The sequence below is a fragment of the Lepisma saccharinum genome, chromosome 23, assembly GCF_977018435.1.
Source record: "Lepisma saccharinum chromosome 23, izLepSacc3.1, whole genome shotgun sequence".
NCBI classification, from domain to species: Eukaryota; Metazoa; Arthropoda; class Insecta; order Zygentoma; family Lepismatidae; genus Lepisma; species Lepisma saccharinum.
The window spans coordinates 6361665-6388503 of record NC_139251.1 but is presented as its reverse complement, the minus strand read 5'-3'; the positions used below and the strand labels follow the sequence as shown (position 1 = coordinate 6388503).

The 26839-nt window shown below is 36.7% G+C and overlaps 1 protein-coding gene across 1 annotated transcript in view; it reads right to left on the bottom strand.

Annotated features, from left to right (window-relative positions):
- Positions 1 to 4160: 4160 nt before the first annotated feature.
- LOC145977863 (uncharacterized) overlaps positions 4161 to 26839 on the bottom strand; it is a 263309-nt gene continuing 240630 nt past the window's right edge. The window contains exons 18-19 of the mRNA XM_083110188.1: positions 7679 to 7814; positions 4161 to 4713 (exon numbers count right to left, since the gene is read on the bottom strand). Of these exons, the coding sequence (XP_082966314.1) occupies positions 4536 to 4713; positions 7679 to 7814 (314 nt within the window). The 3' untranslated portion in view covers positions 4161 to 4535. The remainder of the gene's footprint in view (positions 4714 to 7678; positions 7815 to 26839) is intronic.

Below are 26839 nucleotides of genomic sequence, written 5' to 3'. Positions count from 1 at the left end.
TATTTAAATGTGAACATATAAATAAATAAATACGAAAATATCATCGTCGATTTTTGAAATGTGTAAAAATTTCAATTTTGCTCTTGCATAAATGAATCTGTTCCTTGCGCAAAAGTCTTCAAGCTGCAATATTGGGTGGTTTTAGTTTTATAATCATTGATGCAAGGCTAGCAGACGTCCGATTCGCCGATTTAGTCAGGACAGTGCGTTACTTTCAATCCCTGTCCCGACTTTTTCGAACTGCAATCGTGATGCGAAAATGTCTCTTTATTATTGTTTTTTTGTTAACTCACAATTAGACATGTTCTTTATTGTATGAATAATTCTAAGTACGCGACATAGAATTATCATGACTTTTTAATGGCGCTCGGACTATTTGAATTATTTTGTAATATCTGTCTGTCTGTCTGTCTGTCTCTCTCTCTGGTCTACGTCAATGACAGAAATACAAGCAATATTCTTATTTATTTTTAACCCAATTAAAGGAAAGTGTAAGCATTTAAAAGAAATAAGAAAGATCATCACTGTTGCTCTTCCTTAGAAATTGTTGTTCTTCGAGGAAGAAAAATTAGAAGGATTTAGTCCAGCACGTTAACACAGTGTCCGACGAGTCTCTCTTGACTAATACTGTCAAATGTGACATGATTTTATGAATAAAATTATCCGCCTGTTTACATATAACGTTGCACAGATTTGGTAGTTCGCACACGGTGTAATTATTTCGTGTTACCTTACGCAACAGCAAATACATTTCATAAGACTGTTCTGGACACAAGACTTGCATCAGTAAATAAGCATTTTGTCTGTTACAGTATCACAGGAAAAGAACATCGTCCTGTAATGTTCAAGCCTCTAGATATTTTCCATTAGTAATGCCTAATCACAATAATAAGTTACAAGAAATAACTCGCATTTTCACAACTACCAATATTCTCGTTTTTAATCACTTCGAAAATTATTTCTCGAAGATATCGGTTATACTACAAGAAAGGAAATCAAAATTAAAGTAAAAGTTCAACTACACGTATACCAAACGACATTTACAATATTAAAGGGACAGATTACTTTAAAAAAAATGTTGTTTCATTGGAAGGTAAAGGCGTGGTGTAGCGGTTCTTCTACCTGGTTTAAGGAACGAAAGCTTGTAGGGTAGTGGCTACCGTTCAGGATTGTCAGTTTGATGGTCGTAGGTTCGAACCCTTCCGGTGGCAGAAAATTTTCGTAAGTTTTAGACATATCCCAATGTGTTCATTGTCCACGTCGTGTGAAACGGAATGATTCAGTTTGGAATTAACGATGGGGAGAGGGTAAGTATTGAATTACAAAATCTCAATTTCAACGAACCGAGAAGTAGAGAAAAATTGAATAATTCTTATAAATATTAAAAATTACGTTCATTTTTTTAGTGGTGTAATCGCAGGTAAAATCAAAGATCTTACATGGAAGATTTTAATTTGCTCTGAACTCAGCCAAAAGGCATTTCGCACCGATCTAATATATTCTCCAATACATTTCAAAATGTTATTGAATGTTTCATGTCGATAATTTGACCAATGCATCCATTCTTGACGCTCAGACGATATTTTCTGCAACTACCTCTTCTCTCCAGTTCCTTCTCCTTCTTCTCTCACCTCTTTCTGTTCTGCTTTCATCTCATATCGACTTCCCTACTTTTCTCGCATCTTATCTCCATCCCACTCTTCTCCACTCCTCTTATCTCCTTTCCTGTCTTAGATTTCCGACTCCACTGCACTCTCTTTTTTCGTTCTTCTCTTTTTCTATCCTTTACTCTACTCTCCACTTCCCTCTTCTCGTCTCCTCCTCTCCTCTCGTTTTCCTCCTCTTTTCTCTTCTTTGTTCTTTTTTCCTCATCTCTCCTCGAATCTTTTTCCATTTTCCTCACTACATCTCCTCTCCTCGTCTATCCTATCTTTCTTCTCTCCTCTATTTTTCCTCTTCTCCTTGCGCTTTCTCTTTCTCCTCTCCTTTGTAACCTTTCGTTTCCTCTCACCTCTTTTCCTTACTGTAGACTCATCAGCGATGAAATACTAGAAAACCTATTTTTTTCTTTCAGAAAGAATTTTGTCATTTGCGATATAATAGTGACATTTGTAATAATTTTATACAATAATAATTGTTTATATTTCTTTCGCGTATTTTATAAATATCTATTGTGCACATGGCAACCCTGAAATTGAGCCTAACTCTGCACGCAACCCACCTACGGCTTGTGTAAATTGGGTTGCCTAGTTTAAAATGTCGTTGTCCTAAAACTTTTGAGAGACACTGTACAGTGTCTCTAAAAAATTTTAGGACAACGACATTTTAAACTAGGCAACCCAAATTACGTAAGGCGCTGGTGGGTTGCGTGTAGAGTTAGGCTCAATTTCAGGGTTGCCATATGCACAATAGATATTTATGAAATACGCGAAAGGAATACAACCAAGTATTATTGTATAAAACTCTAAAAACAATATGAGTATTACATTTGTCGCAAATATGAAATACTTTCTGAAAGAAAGAAAATCGATTTTCTAGTATTTCATCGCTGGTGAGTCTACACAAAGGAAAAGAGGAGAGAGGAAACGAAAAGGGACAAAAATGAGAGGAGAAAAGAGAGCGCAAAAGAGGAAGAGGAAAAGTAAAGGAGGGAAGAAAAGATAGGATAGATGTGGATAGGAGAATTGATGAGGAGAAAGGGGGAAAATGCGAGGCGAGATGAGAAAATGGAGCATATAGGAGAAGAGAGGAGGGAAAGAGATGAGAGGAGAAGAGAGGAGGGGACGAGATGAGGGGAGTTGAGAATAGAGTAAAAGAGAGAACATGAGAGAACGATAAAAGAAGAGGAGAAGAGTGCAGTGGAGTCGGAAATCTAAGACAGGAGAGGAGATAAGAGGAGTGGAGAAGAATGAGATGGAGACAAGAGGAGAGAACAGGAGGGAAGGCGATATGACATATAAGCAGAGGAGAAGAAGGGGAGAGAAGGAGAGGAGAAGGAGAGGAGCAGGATAGAAGAGAAAGGAGACGAGAGGAGAGATAAGTTATTTGTAGAAAATATCCTCTCAGCGTCAAGAATTGATGCATTGATCAAAATATCGATATGAAACATTCAATAATATTTTATAATGAATAGAGGAATGTATTAGATCGGTGAGAAATGCCTTTTGGTTGAGTTCAGAGCGAGATAAAATCTGCCACCTAAGATCTTTGATTCTACCTGCGATTATACCACTAAAAACATGAATGTAATTTATAATATTTATAAGAATTATCCAATTTTCAGTTCGTTGAAATTGAGGTTTTGTAATTTAACATTTCTCCTCCCCCATCGTTAATTCCAAACAGAATCATTCCGTTTCACACTGCGTGTTCAATGAACACCATGGGATATGTCTAAAACTTACGAAAATATTCTGCCACTTGTCTCCATCTCATTCTTCTCCACTCCTCTTATCTCCTCTCCTGTCTTAAATTTCCGACTCCACTGCACTCTTCTCCTCTTCTTTTATCGTTCTCTCATGTTCTCTCTTTTACTCTATTCTCAACTCCCCTCATCTCGTTCCCTCCTCTCTTCTCCTCTCATCTCTTTCCCTCCTCTCTTCTCCTATATGCTCCATTTTCTCATCTCGCCTCACATTTTTCCCCTTTCTCCTCATTATTTCTCCTATCCACATCTATCCTATCTTTTCTTCCCTCCTTTACTTTTCCTCTTCCTCTTTTGCGCTCTCTTTTCTCCTCTCATTTTTGTCCCTTTTCGTTTCCTCTCTCCTCTTTTCCTATGTGTAGACTCACCAGCGATGAAATACTAGAAAATCGATTTTCTTTCTTTCAGAAAGTATTTCATATTTACGACAAATGTAATACTGATATTGTTTTTAGAGTTTTATACAATAATACTTGGTTGTATTCCTTTCGCGTATTTCATAAATATCTATTGTGCATATGGCAACCCTGAAATTGAGCCTAACTCTACACGCAACCCACCAGCGCCTTACGTAATTTGGGTTGCCTAGTTTAAAATGTCGTTGTCCTAAAACTTTTGAGAGACACTGTACATAAAAATACCTGACGTTTATTAAAGTCACTAAATTGCTGCAGATACTAATGACACCAAATTATGCATAAGGTTTATGAAATAAAACAACATTGTTTCTTGTAATTATTCTAATACAACGTGTAAGGAGATAACAAAATTACATGTGCATTTATTTAATTCATATTAAACGAAAGTAAATTGTTTGAAAAATGTGATTTTTTAATAGGTGCAAAACACAGGCTAAAAGGCACATGCAATTTTCTGGGTAACGGAAGATATTTCTGAATATCAGAGTATAAATGTCATGTGTGTTGAGTTTAGTGGTGTTTCAGTTATAATAATAATTATTTTAACGTTTTTACTGGCGAATGTGCAGTTAACAATCAGTTAGGGTTGAGATGTGGCTGAACGAGAGGAATCATGTGCTTTTAGCCTGAAATGTGAAAGTCTGAACAAGAAAGCAAAGAGCAAAATCGACTTCGTAATCTGTGCCAGAATTTCAAGGCTCCAATAATTCACTCAGGGCCTCAAAGTCCTCTAAATTTGAGAAATTTTCTTGGTTGCACGGGCTGTTCTCGTACAGGCGATCGAGTACTGTAGTGAAGAGGTTCGCTGTGTGTGGTATGTTGCAATCTGCTACAGATTCCTTCAAGCACTGGAGCTGCTGTTGCTTGGCCCTGGAAGAGAGTTAGTAAATGTTCATACAACGTAATTTTACACATTAAAATGTCATACATATATGCAAACAATTGGTGTCCGGGCAAGGATATTTTTTTAATGTGTGAGGAACTTGTACCTGAATCCACCGAAAGAGTCCAGTCAAGGTCACGCCACCCATCTATAGTATTGACAATATGCAACTATTTCAACTTTCAGTAACAACCTTTTTTAAAAGTAAGAAAGTAGTACTTAACGTAAAGAATATTGGGAGGAAATTTCCAAATTGCAATATTTTCTTCGTCATTCCGAAGATAATAAGACATGTTTCCATGAAATTCACAAGGAAAGTTATTATTTTATACAACAAACTAGAAAAGTGTTGAAGCAGTGACACAAGAGGGCTGAAAAATAGTGAAACGTTCTTAAGGTTCATAGATGACTACTGTAGATATTTTACACACAAAATGTATAAACACTGGAAGTAAGAAAGTAACATGTTCACAGAACCGAAAACAAATTCCGGCTGTGATATAAAATATCGTCGCAGGTACAAATTTCATTCTTGTTTTCAGTGTTTCCAAGGCGACAATGGTGAAGACGTAGAAGACAAACATGACAACAATGAAAGCGACGAATATGATTCTTACAGATGTGCATTACGATAGTGACAATCTGATTTAGTTTGTGAGCAGATCAAGACACGTGAAAAGAACATTCTGTCTGATCAGACGCCAAATATTACAGAATGTTGTCATACCTTACATACCAAACACATTTGCCAAATCCCATTCAGTTACAAGTCAATTCCATTCTCATGCGAAATATTGTAATTATTCGCCATACTTCAGATATTGCGCCGTTACCTACCATGTCAATGATCTGCAGAAAACGTAACATGTTGTAATTGATATTACTAGTGTTATAAGAAATATACAGGGTGACTGGCAATTAGATGTATTCCCTGAAAGGGGTTAAAGTAGAGACAATTTGCAATATTTGGCCATATGATACCCCGTCCGAAAATTAGTAGCTTTCAAGATAATCGAGTTTCAATTGTTTTTTTTAAAAAATGACAATTTTCCACAATTAAAAGATGAATTGAGAAAAAACTGCTCATTGTATGGAACATATTTCAGCGTTTTCTGATAGCTAACAAATAAGTGGTTCGTTGAAAAAAAAAGTTATTCCCAAATATCAATTACATGTAAGTAACTAGTGGGTCTAATCTTACAAGTGATGATAAAAAATTGCACTCTTAGTTTACTTGGCAACGTATTAATAACAAAAATGGTATGACACGAAGCGTACAAATTACGTAAATTACTTCCTTGTGACATCTGCTATCCAACAAGGTAGAAATGTTGCTAACATACACACTTGTGTACAAGAAATAATACTTCATTCATCTTCATGTGAAAGGAATCAATGAACAATACAATTAAAGAACATTACACGTCTTGCTCAAAGTGGGCACCTCCGTTACGAATGCAGGCACGCAGGTTTTTACGGACATTTGTTCTCTTAACTCGTGATGTGATGGTGTCCTTGATGTGGTGACCAGCTGTTAAGATCCTCTCCCTGAGCTCTTCTTGCGAGTTTACCGGTGTCTTGTCATGTGACTCCAAATGTAAAACTCGCAAGGCTTCAAATCGGGGGATCGAGCCGGCCAGGGAATCGGGCCGCCTCGGCCAATCCTTCTCTTTGGATAATTTTCATCCAGCCACTGTCGCACGCCCAGGCAGAAGTATGGATGGGCGTAATCAACAATCATTTGATCGAGCCATTTTTCCTGCCCCAAATCTTAAATGGCATCACTTATGAGCATTTTTTGAGGAACGGGATGGCAATGTTGTTGGAGGATGTGCCTCTAGCTACAAGACGTGACATGATTTATCATCATGATGACTGCCCAGCTCGATCCCCCGATCGATTTGACGCCTTGCGCCTTCAGCACCTCAGAGCTTGAACTTACATTAGCGTCTACTTCTGAATTGAGCAGGCCAACAATTATAATCGTAATAATTATCGAACGTATGCCAGAAATTGGCTAACTTACGAGTAGAGTGGTGAATAGGGTTCCTTTTGAAATTCTCTCTCCTTACACAAAACAAAAAGAACTGAAGGAAATATTTAGATCTGGCAGTGAAGTTTGGAAGTATCTGTTGAACGTAGAGGCTACCAAGAAGTGTGTAGTTGGAGCTGCCCAAAACTACAAATAATACTCGTGTTAAATGTAAGTAGACGAAGAAAACCGTGTTTTAAAAATCTCTGTCTGTATTTATTAGTTTTGTACTGTACTACATGCGATATTTTAAAGACCATTTGTTCATGACATGGTATTTAGTTGTCAAACTGATGGACAAAGAAATGTTGCACTTTTGGTGGAGTAAGGTCATGAAATTCGGATGATTAGGGTCAACATATGATATTCCCATTTGCCCTGAAAGAGGCTTCTAAATTAATTTGCCTCCTACAGATGGGAAAATTTACAAAGAAATTGTCAACTTTGTGGAATGAGGAGCAAATCAAAAGTAGATGACATTTCTTATGCGAGAGACGGTTAAATGTTATTCAGAATCTCCAGAAATTAATATACTTAACATAATTGCTTTTAAATGTTAAGTCAGTACTAATTGTTCGATGACAAGAAATATTTCTTTGTCTATGCAGATCTAATATATATTTAGCCTATCTATATAATATATTATGTTTACGTATGTATGTAATAATGTACTTGTTGGAAACTGGTAATGTACCAGTCACAGAAATGAAAACAAATGAAAAAAATGAAAAAGAATGAGAGGGATAAATTTTTACATTGTGCAGAGTGATATTTTTAACCCATAATATTCTTAAATCTGGTTTTCATGCAGTAGCTGGTGGTAAGGGTTTTGATGGATAATCAGAAAATATGGTAATATTTAATCAAACCATTTACTTCAGCAATGTACCAGGGAAATCTTAATTCAATGCTCAACTTACCTGCAGTCGTCAGGGGTGTTGCTTGCTGCCAGGGATTTTACTCTGGAATTGCAGACGGACTTGGTGCGGTTGTAGACGAAATTGAAGCATCTTTCCATCTCCTCGTCAGACGGGATTAGTTCCGCGAACACTTTCTCTGCGAAACCAAATTGAATTTGAGCACATAGACAACATTTATGACACCATTGCAAAACTTATAAAGTAAATATAACAAATAACGGTTCACTTATACACATGTTAGTGCATAAATAGTACTGTTTAAGATTGTATAATGTAGTGTTGCTTTCCGCTCCTCATTTGTTTTCTTTTTACTTCCGCTGGGAACTTCTTGAGCGAGCGGAATTCTGGGAGTGCGATTTTCATAATACAGCGGCATGATGCATGTCTGCTCGCGGCAGCGGGAAGGACATTTTTCAGCTGTCCTATCAAATGCAGTTTTTTTTTTTTTTTTCTTTTTTTGTATTTCATCAGTGTGCAAACGTATTTAATTATTGTATAATGTCAAGTGAATTAAAGGACCTGTATGATATACAAATTTGTAGCTGTGTCCGTGGTTCCAGCTCTATGGTAAGGCCTTCAATATGGCGTCAGTCCCAGAGGTATTACTTCCTTTTCATGGTACTACCTGGAAGGAAACTACAGACAAGTACTGTCAAATTAATTTAATTATTCTGTGTCGATTATTTTCTACTCATTTATATTTTCCCCCAAAAATAAATGTGGGACGGTGATTTTAGATTTGTGTGTAGGAGTATTTAATAAATACGTATATGTATTTTGGTGAACGAAAATTTCAAGACTGGTTCGAACACCCTATTTAAATTATGAGCATTACACCTTTCAAGCACATAGATAAAGAAATTATACTTATTAAATATTTTTGTTGTTTCCTTTAGTCGAAGCAAGCTTAAAGGTTGTTCTGTATCTGATGCTCTACTGTTACTTCCCACGATAAATTTAATAAATAAATCTGAAAATGTTGGTTCTGTCGAATTTTGTTGTTGTTGAATGGCTACCGTGCCACCACATTCTCATTCTTGCTTGAATTAGAGCTCAGAATACAAGTTTAACAATGTAAATACTATTTATTTCCTCATTAAGAATATATTAAAAATGTACAAAAAAAATCCGCACATAAAAGATAGTACATGATCTAATACAATTAATTCAGCAAAATTATATCTGTGAAAAAGCATTGGCCTAGACCAGCAGTATAATTTTTAACGTTTATGAGCTTACATACAGGATGTATCTCGGATTTCTCCCGTCCTTGATTAAAAATAGCCACTAGAAAGAAAATAAACTTACTCAGTACATATGACAAGAGAGAAAGAATAATAATAATAATAATAATAATAATAATAATAATAATAATAATAATAATAATAATAATAATAATAATAATATGCATTGCTTGAATTTATGGCAATTGTTGCGATTCCCTTGCTCACAGCCATTAATCCCAGGTAAATTAGCACGAAACCCTGAGAATGTCGATCTACGAAGTTAGCCAACAATGTGCTGAGAATAAATCGTCCGATGAAGGGAGCGTGTTGTTCAGAAACGTTACATCAAGAATTGTGTTTATCTGTTTGCAAGAACCGTAACTACAAGTCAAATAAAGTACTTCGATTTTGCCAACGGTAGTGTAAATTTCCAACAGCGTTCTAAATCGTTTTGATTTTTATTGAGTGTCTTGAGGAAAGTACTCCCCAAAATAACATTTTTCTTTAGAAACTAACGCTGGTATGGTATCAAAATTACGTAAAACATATCACAATTTTAAGTCAGAACTTGTCGACTGCTTCCTATAGACTGCTGACACTAAATCCTCATTCCCATCCTCGCGACGTACGTCGGCCCTTCAGAAAACGGCCAGATAATTTTCTACATCCTACACTTGCTTCTGCAGTCACATAGACTGCATTCAGAAAAGACATTGACATTAGAGAAACCAATAACAGGCCTTATTGAACACACACAAGAACGTTTCTATTCAAATGTGAATGTTTGCAAGGTACTGAAGGATACAATAAATGCGACACTGCTCTCCAAGGAAACAAAGGGGCCTCGGGATCGAATACCGGACTGAACATTGGTGTCATTTGTGAATACCCCTTCATCAATTTCATCAGTCATACCCATCTTTGCAATTAGTCAAATGTAGCAGAAAAGCGAAGTAAAATATCCTAAATCTATCAACCAATTAAAAAAAAAAACATTTGTGGCAACTCTCTGCCTCCTTACTAATGCTTTGGCATAGAAATGTCCTCATTCCCAACCTTCTGGATTCACTGACACCGCAATTACTCAGGATATGGGATTCACATGAATATGTTCTACGTGCTACCTCTATTTGTGCAAATGTACATAAATCCTAATATTAAACCACGGCTAATATATATTGAGGGTAGGGTTCTTTTTTGAAAACGAAACCAGACTGGATGCCTCCCAATGGGGACGTTTAACCGATTATATTATCTCAACAAGGATACATGGATTTATATATTTACATAATGCTTCTTATTTACATTCAATTTATATACTTCAAGAAATTATTTCTTCTTTCTATTGCGTATAATCTTCTTTCGTGTATGCTTTCATCTGGACTTCCTTCTCTGTGGGAATCTGGACTTCCATCTGGACTCTTATGTATTCCCTGGAACGTGGGTCCTTTATTCCAATCCCTCTGGTATTTTCATATTTAAGTTTCCTCTCTTCACTCAGTTCTAATTTCACAAGCTGGTAACACTTCATTTTTTCTTCATCCACACCAAGTCCTAGAGGGTTACGATTTCGAGGGTCTCTCTTTTCCCTCCTGCTTCTGGGCATAATCTTACTCTCCTCCCTTGTGGAAACGATAGGAGCGCGCCAACACTAAATAAGTACAACAAAGTGTATATAGTACTTGGTGCTATAGGACTGAAACGCGCTTCCAAGTAGGTGCAACGGCTGAGACGCGCAATGAAAGGTAATGTGGTTCGCGACTGGAACGCCCCGCACTGGTATATATCAAAATTTCCACCAAGGGCATGGTAAATCAAGCTAACAGATTCAAGATCTGTTAGAAGACACGAATTTGTATCAGTGTTTTCACTTCCTTAGTTTTCCGGTGTATTTACATATGAGCACCAATTTAATTTATTAAGTACGTATTTACATTAATTTATTGTTTTTATATCTTTTCTTCATCCTCTTATAATGGATTTTATTGTTGTTAATTTTCCAAATTACTCTGCGCTCATTTAAACTGCAATTCGCGTATCTCGTGTTAATCTTCAATCTTGCACACCTTGTGCTGCCGTCTCTATTCCATCCCGGCAAACCGTTTACATGAGTTGGTCCCATTCGGTACGTAAGACCATTCGGTAATGAATTTAGAAAGGGGTGGCAACCTAAAGTAAACTTGATAAAATATAAAAACGATGAATTTTTGGCTGATCCAAGGGATATTTTAAATAGATGGAAGAACTACTTTAATTACCATTTAAATGTTCATGTAGGAAATAAATCAGAAATAAATGAAGTCCACACAGCGGAACCTTTAGTTCCACAACCTAACTTGACTGAAGTTAAAGATGCTAATATAAGGCTGAAGAATAACAAAGCACCTGGCATTGATTTAATACCAACTGAGTTAATTAAGTATGGTGGCAATTCGTTAATATGTCAAATTCGTAAATTAATTTGTTTAATATGGAATAAAGAAGAAATCTCTCAAGAATCAAGCATTGTTCCTGTGTTTAAAATAGGTGATAAAATGAATTGCAATAAATACCGTGGAATATCTCTATTCTCAACATCATACTATCTAACATTATTTTAACAAGACTCACCACATATGATAATGAAATTATAGGTGATTATCAATGTGGATTTAAACGTAACAGATCAAGTGTAATTTTTCACATCAGACAGACACTTGAGAAAAGTGGGAATATAATAAACATGTCCATTAGCTATTCATTGATATTAAAAACGTTATGATTCGGTTAAATAATATATTAGTCGTGTTTGTAATACCTAAGAAGCTTGTTAAAATGAGTATGCAACGTAAGAAATAAAGTAAGATTCGTGTGGGTGTTAATGTGTCTGACAAATTTACTACAATTCAAGATGGGTTAAAACAAGGAGATGCATTATCTCCATTGCTCTTTAATTTTGCCTTAGAATATGACGTTAGCGAGGTAAAAGAAACTAATGAAGCACTAAAATTGAACGGTGTGACTCAGTTGCAGGAGATGTAGACTTACTAGCGGATAATGTAAATACAATTAAGAATAATGCTAAAATATTTTTCAAAACATCTAAAAAGGTAGGTTTGGAAGTTAGCAAGGACAAAACTACACTTCCAGGCCGAAACCAAGTGTTAGGTATTAATCAAAATCTAATTATTGATAACAACGCGTTTGAACCAGTTTACAAATTCAAGTACTTATGAGTAATACTAACAAATGAAAATATTATTAAAAATTATATAAATAGCAGGTTTAATTCAGAAATTGCGTGCTACTTTTCTCTTCATAAACTTTTGTCTTCTCTTTTAATAAACTAATATTCAAAATATACAAAACAGTAATTTTGCCTGTAGTATTATACAGATGCGGAACTTGGTCCATCCTTAGATAAATATTTGGACCTAAAAGGGATGAGGAGACAGGTGAGTGTAGAAAAATTCTTGAATTTCCGGTTCCTCCCCTCCCCTCCCTCCATATATACGCAGTAGTTATTCACCCCCGTTGAGGTCGATAAATCAATTGATTGGAAAAGATCGATCAAAGATCAATTGATGACCAAGCAGTGTGGGCAAGCAAGGGTGGGGATTTTGGGTGATGACGTCATAAATGGGTGGAGTTTATTTTGTTAGGAGGGATTTGATTGGTGTGACGTCATTGAATGGGGGTTTTGAGCGTTTTGATTGGTTGATGGGGAAAAGTGGGCGCGGCTTAATGTTTTGAGCGTTTTGATTGGTTGATGGGGGAAAAGGGGCGGGGCTTAATATTTTGAGCGTTTTGATTGGTTGATGGGGAAAAGGGGCGGGGCTTAATGATATGGATTTCCTGTTGTGAATGAGGAGATTGATAAGTGTTTCCGGGGGGCGTTTTCGGTGGCTTTGATAAGTTTGCGGGAAGTGTTTTTTGTTGTTAATGAGGACTTGATAAGGGTTTCCGGTGTTGATGAGATAGGTGGTAAGTTTTGGGGGGCGTTTCCCGTTTGAGACCGTTGATAAGTCTGAGATTTCTGGAAATGGGTGGAACGGTTTTTCTGTCTGAATAGAACATGTCCGAACATGTTTTGGGCGTAGGTTTGGATGAATTTGCAATTTCTGTGAGTCACGTGACTGTTTGTGACGTCACAAAATGGAAATCACGTGACCAGATTATATTATTAAATTATTATTAATTTAAATATTATTATATTATTATTAGGAATTGTTTTAATTTCTGTGACGCCATTTTGTTACGCTATTTTGGCGTGTGACGTCATATATAAATTGGAGTACGTGTTTCCGGTGTTCGAAAACAGATGGCGTTGATGAGTCGGAAATTCTCGGATTATTATTATTATTATGAATTGTTTTAATTTCAGTGACGCCATTTTGTTTTTGTTATGTTATTTTGGTGTGTGATGTTATATATAAATCGGAGTACGTGTTTCCGGTGTTTGAAAACAGATGGCGTTGATGAGTCGGAAATTCTCGGATTATTATTATTATTATTATGAATTGTTTTAATTTCTGTGACGCCATTCTGTTTTTCTTATGTTATTTTGGTGTGTGATGTTATATATAAATTGGAGTACGTGTTTCCGGTCTTTGAAAACAGATGGCGTTGATGAGTCTGAAATTCTCGGATTATTATTATTATTATTATTATTATGAAATGTTTTAATTTTTGTGACGCCATTTTGTTTTTGTTACGCTATTTTGGCGTGTGACGTCAGATATAAATCGGAGTACGTGTTTCCGGTGTTTGAAAACAGATGGCGTTGTTGAGTCTGAAATTCTCGGAAATGGGTACATGTATCCGGTGTTTGGGGAGAGATGGCATTGATGAGTCATTGTGAGAAATTCGACAGTTTTCGTCCTGTAGTCAAAATGTAAGAATTAAAACGCTTTTCAGGCTCTGAAAAGCATAATAATTCAACATTTTCCTGAAGATCATCTTTGGTTTGCTTTGGGGAGAAAATGAGTTTCAAAAGAATATTAGCATTGAACGCGATTTGTTGCAACACCGATATTATATAATTACTCACCTGTAGAGTTTTATTATGTGTAAGAATTTCTGTGTATATATTTTGTAAACTGATGATCGACACCAATAAATGTTGCGATGTGTAAATATGAACTTATTATTTGACAAAATGAAATTAATATAAGGTACTTACATCGTCCCCGTTCTCCATTCTGATCCTTTGTTAACAATTTCAAAGTGTGAAATGATCGTAGAGAAACATATGCAGCTGCCGCAAACACAGATTCCAGTATCATATCGCCTTTCAAGATAGTAAGTTAATTGCTGACTGTTGATGTTGATAAGCGTCGACGGTTGAGAAGATAAAGGAGTTGGAAAGGAAATGTGTTGGGATATTGAAGCGATATGGAGAGATTGTGGAACACGTGTTGGGACATGTCGGGTGTTTCTTGGAATGGGCGTGTAGAAGTTCGTGGGAACGTTGATAAGGTATGACTGTGTGCAGGATACGTTAGTAGGCGGCGGAATGGAGAGCGGGCAAAAAGGAAAAAAAGTTTCCGAGAGGCAGCACGTGAATAGAATAAAAAAAGTAGTGTTCTCGGAGGAGGTGGAGTTTCATAGTATACCGGGAAAAGAGGAGGACCGACGAGGCACGTGGGCGTTGGATGCCTTGCGCGAGAGAATGCGCAGAGAATATCAGGGAATTTAAAAATCTGTTTGCGGATTCATCATGTACGCCTATATGTGAGTAAAATGTAAATAGAACCTATGTTCGGAAATCCAAAATGGCGACCGGAAATGGGGTTATCTTGGAAACGGTAAGACTTAGGAAAAATCTGTTTGCGGATTCATCATGTACACTTATATGTGAGTAAAATGTAAATAGAACCTATGCTCGGAAATCCAAAATGGCGACCGGAAGTGGGGTTATTTTGGAAACGGTAAGACTTAGGAAAAATCTGTTAGCGGATTCATCATGTACGCCTATATGTGAGTAAAATGTAAATAGAACTTATGCTCGGAAATCCAAAATGGCAACCGGAAGTGGGGTTATCTTGGAAACGGTAAGACTTAGGAAAATCTATTTGCGGATTCATCACGTACGCCTATATGTGAGTAAAATGTAAATAGAACCTATGTTCGGAAATCCAAAATGGCGACCGGAAGTGGGGTTATCTTGGAAACGGTAAGACTTAGGAAAAATCTGTTTGCGGATTCATCACGTACGCCTATATGTGAGTAAAATGTAAATAGAACCTATGCTCGGAAATCGAAAATGGCGACCGGAAGTGGGGTTATTTTGGAAACGGTAAGACTTAGGAAAAATCTGTTAGCGGATTCATCATGTACGCCTATATGTGAGTAAAATGTAAATAGAACCTATGCTCGGAAATCCAAAATGGCAACCGGAAGTGGGGTTATCTTGGAAACGGTAAGACTTAGGAAAAATCTATTTGCGGATTCATCACGTACGCCTATATGTGAGTTAAATGTAAATAGAACCTATGTTCGGAAATCCAAAATGGCGACCGGAAGTGGGGTTATCTTGGAAACGGTAAGACTTAGGAAAAATCTGTTTGCGGATTCATCACGTACGCCTATATGTGAGTAAAATGTAAATAGAACCTATGTTCGGAAATCCAAAATGGCGACCGGAAGTGGGGTTAATTTGGAAACGGTAAGACTTAGGAAAAAATCTGTTTGCGGATTCATCACGTACGCCTATATGTGAGTAAAATGTAAATAGAACCTATGTTCGGAAATCCAAAATGGCGACCGGAAGTGGGGTTAATTTGGAAACGGTAAGACTTAGGAAAAATCTGTTTGCGGATTCATCACGTACGCTTATATGTGAGTAAAATGTAAATAGAACCTATGCTCGGAATTCCAAAATGGCGACCGGAAGTGGGGTTAATTTGGAAACGGTAAGACTTAGGATGACCTTATGCCTTATGCAATAAGAGAAAGCGAATTTTTAAGGCGCGTAGGCGGTTATTTCCAACTGACATCTGGTATCATTTTTTGCAACGCGGCCGAGATGAAAAGCAGATGAACTGGAGGGAAGGATGCCTGCAGAAGGAATTCTATCCACTTCCTTATAGAGACACACATCTGCAATTATTTTTTGCAACGTACGTTAGAAGTCTGCATATGAGATCACGACGTTTTTGTGAGGCACAACAGTTCCTTGATGAATTTCACAGAAGTTCCTTGTTCGATGTCAGCACATGTTCTACGAACAAGACTTCCTTATAGAGACGGACATCTGGTATCATTTTTTGCAACGCGGTTTCCTAATTTCTTTATTTGCAATCGTAGACCCACCTTCCGACCACTCTAACGAAAGGTCTCGACGTGCAGATTACAAATATGTAATCAGATCCGCTCTACGTCGATTAGGGGAGGAGCTAGAGCGATTTGAAATTTCGATTTTTTTTTTTCCTGCGAAAATTTAAAATCGCTGTAGCTCGGCTCCTAATTGAGCTAGGAGGGTGATCGATAGCTTGTCGGACTCGGAGTGAAGTCCTCTTTCCGGTGAATCAGGCTTCATTGTTCTAGGACCGGTGGTTTCCTACTTTCTTTATTTTCAACCGTAGACGCACCTTCCGACCACTCTAACGAAAGGTCTCGACGTGCAGATTACAAATATGTAATCAGATCCGCTCTACGTCAATTAGGGGAGGAGCTAGAGCGATTTGAAAATTTCGATTTTTGCAACTCATATGAGTCAGGAAGACATCTGCGTTGAATAACAGAATGTGTCACTGCTAAAAACCATCTTGTAAAGACGGTTAACCCTTAACCTGCCAATGTTCCCAATTGGGAACATCAACTAATTTTCAATTTAAAACTATAATGAATTTTTTTTTTCAAAGTTTTCTTGTTTCATCTATTAATTTAGGGTGTATATTTACTATTAACAACATTTAGTTAATATTTTCATTATTATCGTCTGGATAGTATACTATGAAATTACACAAAAATGGTTAAAATTGCATTCATACTATTATATATTTTTTATTTACACCCTAATAAATTACTTTTTTCTTCTTTGTACAATATCGGGCAGAACATAATGCTAGTATTACATGAAATGCATTAGAATGGGTTTTTCATTGATTTCTATTAGTCTGGACCTAAGTATATTGTCATGTTCCCAAATGGGAACATTGGCGTTTTGCATGAACAATGGTTACAGACAACAAATAACTCACACAAAAAACTGAAGAGAAATTTTCCTCTCTCACAGTTTTGAGGCAAGATTGTTTTGTAACTTGGTCAACAATGGAAATAAAATCATGCCTATTGTTGGCTACAAGTACATTTGAAATAATTGTTTTTACATTGTTTGTATAACAAATATCCCGGCGTGTTTTCTGCCACGTTCTGTTAGCTGCTTCTGTTGATTCATGCCGTCACGTTGTTATAAAATTCAGTCTTTCAACAACATTTGTACGAACAACATGGCATCGAATCGTTTCCTAACATTGGAAGCAGCTTTTCAGTATTTGAATGAAATTTTAGATGACGATACTGAAGACATTTGAGATGTAGTGGATATTTGTCAGTTGCCTCCAGAAGAAACTGCAGATCTTACCGATGAGGAAAAAATTGATGACAACGTTTTGGAAGAAGTGGTTCCTTCAGATGTGTGTGGTGAATTGGTTGTCACAACTAACGTGGAACAATCTACTCCGGAGTCTCTTCAGCCAACCACATCAAGAAAGGCTAAAGGGGCATCAAGTAAACAGGTAGGACATCCTTCGTGGAAGAAGTCTACGGTTATAGAAAAAAATTCGCTCCATTGCGATGATTCATTTCAGTGCTTATCCGACAAACACCCAGAATTACTGTCACTGGAACCTATTGAGTTGTTTCATAAAATTTTACCAGAGACATACCTCGAGCATCTCTCTTCAATGACGTGCCTATATGCAGCTCAAAAGGGCAAAATTGTGTCATTCACCAAACATGACATAGGTCAGTTCTTTGGTTTGCTTCTAATCAGCGGTTACCACAATGTTCCAAGGGAAGATATGTACTGGTCAACAGCAGAAGACGTGACTGTACCAATTGTCCCAACTGCGATGTTCAGGCTGAAGTTTCGGGATATAAAGAAATATTTCCACGTTATGGACAATACTCAATTGAAACAAGGTGATAAACTTGGAAAAATTTCACCATTATATGATGAGCTAAACAACAATCTTCAGCAATATGGAATTTTTCATAAACAACTCAGCATCGACGAATCAATGGTTCCCTATTATGGGCATCATTCTTGCAAGATGTTCATAAAGGTAAAACCGATTCGTTTCGGTTTCAAAATCTGGACTCTTAGTTCAAGTGATGGATATCCTTATGTTATGAAAATCTATCAAGGAAAGGAAGAAGATGAATCTAACTCACCACTTGGGACTAGAGTGGTGACAGCCTTATTGAATGTTGTCACTAATCCTCTGCAAGTTGAAGTTTTCTTTGATAATTTCTTTACCTCATACACATTGCTGAAAGAGCTGAAAATAAAGGGGTTCAAAGTAATAGGTACAGTACGAGAAGGAAGGACTGGTAGATGTCCCTTGGTTCCAACAAATGAAATGAAGAGAAAGAAAAGAGGAGAGTTTGACTTTCGATGTGATGGTGATATTTACATGTGTAGATGGAATGATAATTCCGTAGTCACCTTGGCATCCAACTACCAGACACACTTGCCATTAGGAACAGCAAAGCGGTACTCTCGCCAATCAAAGAAGAGGATTGATGTCCCTGAACCTCACTTAGTACGAAAGTACAATAAAGGAATGGGGGGCGTCGATGTCTTCGACCGTATGCTGTCCAGCTACAGACCTCAGCTGCGAGGGAAAAAATGGTGGTGGAATTTATTTTCCAATGCTTTGAATGTGGCAGTTGTTGGAGCCTGGAAAATTCACCAAGAACTTCATTGGAAGAGTTCAAAGAATCACTTGGATTTTCGAAGAGAAGTAGCTACCTTCCTTATTCGCAAAAATCCACGAACATCTTCGAGGCCAGGACCACGATTTGGAATCCCAGGGTCTATGAGGAAAACTGATGGTCATTTTCTGATTGAAGCAGGACAAGGAAGGTGTGCATTTTGCCAAAAAAAAATGCTCGCCTACAATGTCGCGAGTGTGCAAGAAATATGCATTTACACTGCTTCCCAGCTTTCCATGGCTTATCACCAGTTTAGGACATTCTGTGTGTGTGTGTATTTTTTTTTCATTTTCAAATGTGTAAACTACATATATTTAAAATTTGGTATTGCTACATTTTCAATAAAATAAACCCTTTTCTCCTTGAGTAAAATTGCACAAGGATGTTTTCTCATTTTTATACAATTATGTTATCCTATTATGTATTTGTATTAGTATTTTGTATTTTGAAGGTTGTATTGTTGTCTGACTCTCTGTAAGCTTATATGTAATATTTCTGTACATTTACTATGCTAATATATAAACGGAAAACATGCTGGTCCAGTTGAATTATAATTAGAAAACTGTGTAATAATACTTCACATGAAACGCCAATGTTCCCAATTGGGAACACTCCAGTTTACATATAGAGAAAATAAAAAATAACAATTTTTTTTAATAATTCTCTTTAATGTACACCAAAGAGACACAAATTACTGATAAACTCATTAATTTCAAATCCAAAGACAATTCGGCGTGTAAAAGGTTAATTGATTCCGAGAATTTACATGAGCCTTCGTATCAGTCAGAAAAACATCTGCTGAAGACGTTTGACGATTTCTGAGAATTGTACTGATAGCATGTAGATTAAAATGTGTAAGTCGTGTCCACGTAATAAATAGAGCGTTGCACTTTACTATGAATATTGTAAGAAATAATACTGATTTAGAAGCCGTAAAATGTAGCATAATACTGATGGACCCCACTGTACATGGGGTTTTTAAAATGAAAATAACTATTGGTAGTATGAATTCACAATCCGCTAATCCTTTTTATACCACCCTTCCGATCTACGTCATCGATACACATTGCTCGCATCCGTTCCCGCAAAGCGTCCAACGCCCACGTGCCTCTCCTATCTTCTTCCTGTCCTGGTACACTATACACAGTCACTTCTTCCGCAAAACCTACTCGTTTTGCTCTCTTTATTTTCTTTACATCTAGACTCTCCGACTCTTTTTTCTCTTTTTGCTGTTTTTCCTCCATTATATGCTAGCAGACTTTTATTCTCCTTTTCTTTGACAGTATGATGATGTCATAACCTCTTCTTAATCACCAGACACATTACCATTCCACCTACCCATCCCAACAAACACGCCACACATATCAGTCACTAATTCCAAGAATTGTAGCTATACACTCACACACCATCTGCTCTCATCCATTAACACCCGGGAAAACCTATCACCACACGGACAAAGACATCACACCAAAGCCGTTCGTAACAAACACCATTTGTTCTTGTCCATTAACAGTCTGCAACCCTTGGCTCCATTCCAAGGTCAAGGGTCAAGAAGTATATATTACATACGTATATATATTTATAGAATACTTTTTTCCGCAAATTATATAACCGATATTATAATATGCACCCTTATTAGTGGAGAGCTCAGTGCATAAAACGGATTTTCAACATCAGTTCAATCCGGCACCCGATAGATCAGCCTCGGTGCATAAAACGGATTTCGAATACCAGTTGAACCCGTCATTCGTTAAGAGTCTGGATATGAGATCACGGCGTTTTTGTGTGAGGCACAACAGTTCCTTGATGGTGTTTGCAGGAGTTCCTTGATGATTGTCGCAGGAGTTCCTTGTTCCGTGTCGACTCAACTTCTTCAACGAGGAACGAGTGATGCCTCTTAAATGAATATAACGTAAAATGTGAAATGTCCTACGGATTGAACTAGTGTTTGAAATCCGTTTATGCACCGGGGGTAATCGGTACAGAAATATACGACGGCATGGTAGAAAATGTGGAATCCTCTGATCGATTGATTGAACTGATGTTTGAAATCCGTCTTATGCACCATAAAGTAGAATGTGTAAAATGTTCCGAATTTTCAAGCTGTTATTTCGCCGAATAAAATACAGCATAATACTTATTGAGCCCGCTGTACAAGGTGTTCTTAAAAAGAAAACAAATATTGGTAGTATGTATTGTAAATAGAGTAAAATGTGTAAGTTTTTTCTGAATTTTGAATCTTTTATTTCGTCGAATAAAAGACAGCATAATACTTATGGAGCCCGCTGTACATGGTGTTCTCAAAATGAAAACAAATATTGGTAGTATGTATTGTAAATAGAGTAAAATGTGTAAGTCGTGTCTTAGTAATAAATAGAACGGTGTTTACATACAAAAGTAATGTTATTATTATTGCGTTGCACTATACTATGAATATTGTAAAAATGGAAGTAAGTATTAAGGAACATACTACATTTTCGGAAAGGAGTTAAAGTTCAGGGGTATACCAAAAATATTGGAAAAGGGTAAGGGTGTTATTGGTTGGATTTAAAATAATGTGTGGCGGCGGAGAGTTTTGAAAATGTTATGTAATATTGAGAGGTGTATGGATATTAAACACCGCTAAGTTTGAATGTGATGTGTTCAAAATTCTTCTAAATATAATCCAAATGATATTCCTGTAGTTCCATATATGTTTCTTACAAATGGAGAGTAAATTCTTGTGCACACACGATTTAGTAAGAATTATGCAATTCAGTTAAGGATACAGCTATTTGATATATAAAAGGTGTCCTAATAGGGTTATAATAAATGTTTAAAGAGTTTTTGTTATATCCACACAATGCTACGAAAATTTCCATATGTTCCAAACAGGAAACATCTTTTAACACCCAGAAAATGTTAAAAAAGAACAAGTTTTATTCATATCTAAATCGTGTCCAGATAAGATTCAAATGTAGTCTAAAATGTATTTTTTGTATCCACACTATAACCAAAGTACGTACAAAAATGTCTAACGGAAGTATATTGTCTACATAACGTCCACCCACTTGGTGTACAAAATATTCCAAATATGATCTCGAATTGCCCATAACATATCCAATTCTGGATATCCCCCAGGGTCCTGTCCCAATTACCCTATATGTGCATAAAACTGAAATTAAGCAGCAATCGAGCCAAAAATAGAACACCCAGAAAATGTTAAAAAGAACAAGTTTTATTCATATCTAAATCGTGTCCAGATAAGATTCAAATGTAGTCTAAAATGTATTTTTTGTATCCACACTATAACCGAAGTACGTACAAAAATGTCTAACGGAAGTATATTGTCTAGATGACGTCCACTTGGTGTACCAAATATTCCAAATATGATCTCGAATTGCCCATAACACATCCAATTCTGGATATCCCCGGGGTCCTGTCCCAATTACCCTATATGTGCATAAAACTGAAATTAAACAGCAATCGAGCCAAAAATAGACCCCGGTTCCAATCACCCTAAATATGCATGAAGTGAAGGTGGACACATTGGTAAAGATATTCAGCTTCATTATTGAAAGGAAAAGAAATGCGTCAGTAGTCGGTGATTTTGTAGAAAACATACATAGAGCGCAATATGTACCTTCGCATTTGTCGTTAAGAATTTGGTTCGTCTATCCACTTTTTATCATTTGTGGCCCCGCAGTATGCTAAAACGCACCTGCGAGGGAAAAGTAAACTGTCCCTGCCCCAGTTTTGTCACTTTGCTCCCCTAGTTTGGATTTGCTCCATAAAACGTATGGAGCGCACTGTACACGGTGTTTTTAAAATGAAAACAAATATGGGTAGTATGTATTGTAAATTAAGTAAAATGTGTAAGTGTTTGTGAATTTTGAAGTTCTTATTTCGTCGAAGAAAATACAGCAAAATATTTATGAAGCCCGCTGTACATGGTGTTCTTAAAATGAAAACAAATATGGGTAATATGTATTGTAAATTGAGCAAAATGTGTAAGTTTTTCAGAATTTTGAAGTTCTTATTTCGTCGAATAAAATACAGCAAAATACTTATGGAGTCCACTGTACATGGTGTTCTTAAAATGAAAACAAATATTGGTAGTATGTATTGTAAATAGACTAAATGTGCAAGTCGTGTCCAAGTAATAAATAGAGCTGTGTTTACATACAAAAGTAATGTTATTATTATTGCGTTGCACTATACGTAGCAAATTCTTTCCCTCCATCTTTGCACTGTACTGATAAAGACGTTACAGAAGAATAAAAAACTGTCTGCAGTGATGGTCGGAACATATGCACATATTAGATACGTGTAGGGTTTCGTCATTAACGGAACGGATGCAACTTTCTTGTTGGGTCTGCATGCCTGAGATAGCAAAAACTTCCTCTCAGAGTCTCCATAAAAACATAAGTTGGTTCACACTATGTTCCTTGTCACATCCTGCTACAGATGCACAGGCATCAGAAAATTGAACACTTGCAGCCGAAAGAATCGAGAAGGTGCCAGCGGAAATCGGGGTGCGGATTTTATCCATAGTTCCCCTGCACAATATTATTCCTTAGCAGCATTGAATAAAATATTGAAATGTTCGGTGTGTGAATGTGTGTATTTTGTATAGTAAATAAAGAGAGTGAATTAACTTTATGCACTGAGGCTAATCGGAAGTAGAATGTATGGTTAATCGGGAGCAGAATGTATCTATGTGGATTGAACCGCTGTTTAAAGTCCGCTTTATGCACAGATAGGTTAATCAGGACAGAAACAACTTTATACACTGAGGTTATTCGCGAGCAGAAAGTATCGAAGTGGATTCCGCTTTATGCACGGATAGGTTAATCGGGACAGAATTCACTTTATGCAATTAGGCTGATCGGGACAGAAATATACGAGGCCATGGTAGAAATCAGGTTGTATAATAATAGCAATGGGATAGGGCCTACAGGCGTCAATTAGGATATCGATCAAACTTGGCGCATAAAACGGATTACAAATATCACTTAAGTGATAACAAATCCGTCTTGACACATTTTTCAATCACCAATCATCCGATTTGTAACAATATATCACATGACGTGTAGAAACTGTTCAATTTCCAAAAACATAATTCGCCCTGGAACATTTTCGGATAATTATTCATGCTCAATATTATAAAAAGTTTGTTCTCTGATCAAATTCAACACACGCCCATTTCTTACGTCCATTCATTCCCAACTGTTTTCCCTATTCACTATTAAGTCCTCCAGATTGTTCCAACGGTTTTGCTTATCAAGGTACGAAAAATACATATAAGGGGAATATAAGATGTCCGTAGGCGAATGTCATCGAGTATCGAACCAGGGATCCCTTTAATATTTTCAAACTTGTAGTCAAAAGTCAGTTTACTGTTCAGTTTTCTGCTAATCAAAGGTTTTGTGTTGTGTTCAAGTGCTTTATCGCAGATCTGTGTGAATCGAATGGAAAAGAAAACGCAAAAGTGCAGTAAAAAATTTAATCTCTTTCATTCTCAACATTTCAGGGATCCCTTTAATATTTTCAAACTTGTAGTCAAAAGTCAGTTTACTGTTCAGTTTTCTGCTAATCAAAGGTTTTGTGTTGTGTTCAAGTGCTTTATCGCAGATCTGTGTGAATCGAATGGAAAATAAAACGCAAAAGTGCAGTAAAAAATATAATCTCTTTCATTCTCAACATTTTCCCACTACCGCCATTGGCACGTACCTTCACATTTTAATCTGATATCACATTCCTTACACAATAAAAACATTTAAAAGTTGGAAACAACCGCCTACGCGCCTTTAAAATTCGCTTTCTCTTATTGCCTCGAACGCGTTCGAGGGATCCCTGAAATGTTGAGAATGAAAGAGATTATATTTTTTACTGCACTTTTGCGTTTTCTTTTCCATTCGATTCACACAGATCTGCGATAAAGCACTTGAACACAACACAAAACCTTTGATTAGCAGAAAACTGAACAGTAAACTGACTTTTGACTACAAGTTTGAAAATATTAAAGGGATCCCTGGTTCGATACTCGATGACATTCGCCTACGGACATCTTATATTCCCCTTATATGTATTTTTCGTACCTTGATAAGCAAAACCGTTGGAACAATCTGGAGGACTTAATAGTGAATAGGGAAAACAGTTGGGAATGAATGGACGTAAGAAATGGGCGTGTGTTGAATTTGATCAGAGAACAAACTTTTTATAATATTGAGCATGAATAATTATCCGAAAATGTTCCAGGGCGAATTATGTTTTTGGAAATTGAACAGTTTCTACACGTCATGTGATATATTGTTACAAATCGGATGATTGGTGATTGAAAAATGTGTCAAGACGGATTTGTTATCACTTAAGTGATATTTGTAATCCGTTTTATGCGCCAAGTTTGATCGATATCCTAATTGACGCCTGTAGGCCCTATCCCATTGCTATTATTATACAACCTGATTTCTACCATGGCCTCGTATATTTCTGTCCCGATCAGCCTAATTGCATAAAGTGAATTCTGTCCCGATTAACCTATCCGTGCATAAAGCGGAATCCACTTCGATACTTTCTGCTCGCGAATAACCTCAGTGTATAAAGTTGTTTCTGTCCTGATTAACCTATCTGTGCATAAAGCGGACTTTAAACAGCGGTTCAATCCACATAGATACATTCTGCTCCCGATTAACCATACATTCTACTTCCGATTAGCCTCAGTGCATAAAGTTAATTCACTCTCTTTATTTACTATACAAAATACACACATTCACACACCGAACATTTCAATATTTTATTCAATGCTGCTAAGGAATAATATTGTGCAGGGGAACTATGGATAAAATCCGCACCCCGATTTCCGCTGGCACCTTCTCGATTCTTTCGGCTGCAAGTGTTCAATTTTCTGATGCCTGTGCATCTGTAGCAGGATGTGACAAGGAACATAGTGTGAACCAACTTATGTTTTTATGGAGACTCTGAGAGGAAGTTTTTGCTATCTCAGGCATGCAGACCCAACAAGAAAGTTGCATCCGTTCCGTTAATGACGAAACCCTACACGTATCTAATATGTGCATATGTTCCGACCATCACTGCAGACAGTTTTTTATTCTTCTGTAACGTCTTTATCAGTACAGTGCAAAGATGGAGGGAAAGAATTTGCTACGTATAGTGCAACGCAATAATAATAACATTACTTTTGTATGTAAACACAGCTCTATTTATTACTTGGACACGACTTGCACATTTAGTCTATTTACAATACATACTACCAATATTTGTTTTCATTTTAAGAACACCATGTACAGTGGACTCCATAAGTATTTTGCTGTATTTTATTCGACGAAATAAGAACTTCAAAATTCTGAAAAACTTACACATTTTGCTCAATTTACAATACATATTACCCATATTTGTTTTCATTTTAAGAACACCATGTACAGCGGGCTTCATAAATATTTTGCTGTATTTTCTTCGACGAAATAAGAACTTCAAAATTCACAAACACTTACACATTTTACTTAATTTACAATACATACTACCCATATTTATTTTCATTTTAAAAACACCGTGTACAGTGCGCTCCATACGTTTTATGGAGCAAATCCAAACTAGGGGAGCAAAGTGACAAAACTGGGGCAGGGACAGTTTACTTTTCCCTCGCAGGTGCGTTTTAGCATACTGCGGGGCCACAAATGATAAAAAGTGGATAGACGAACCAAATTCTTAACGACAAATGCGAAGGTACATATTGCGCTCTATGTATGTTTTCTACAAAATCACCGACTACTGACGCATTTCTTTTCCTTTCAATAATGAAGCTGAATATCTTTACCAATGTGTCCACCTTCACTTCATGCATATTTAGGGTGATTGGAACCGGGGTCTATTTTTGGCTCGATTGCTGTTTAATTTCAGTTTTATGCACATATAGGGTAATTGGGACAGGACCCCGGGGATATCCAGAATTGGATGTGTTATGGGCAATTCGAGATCATATTTGGAATATTTGGTACACCAAGTGGACGTCATC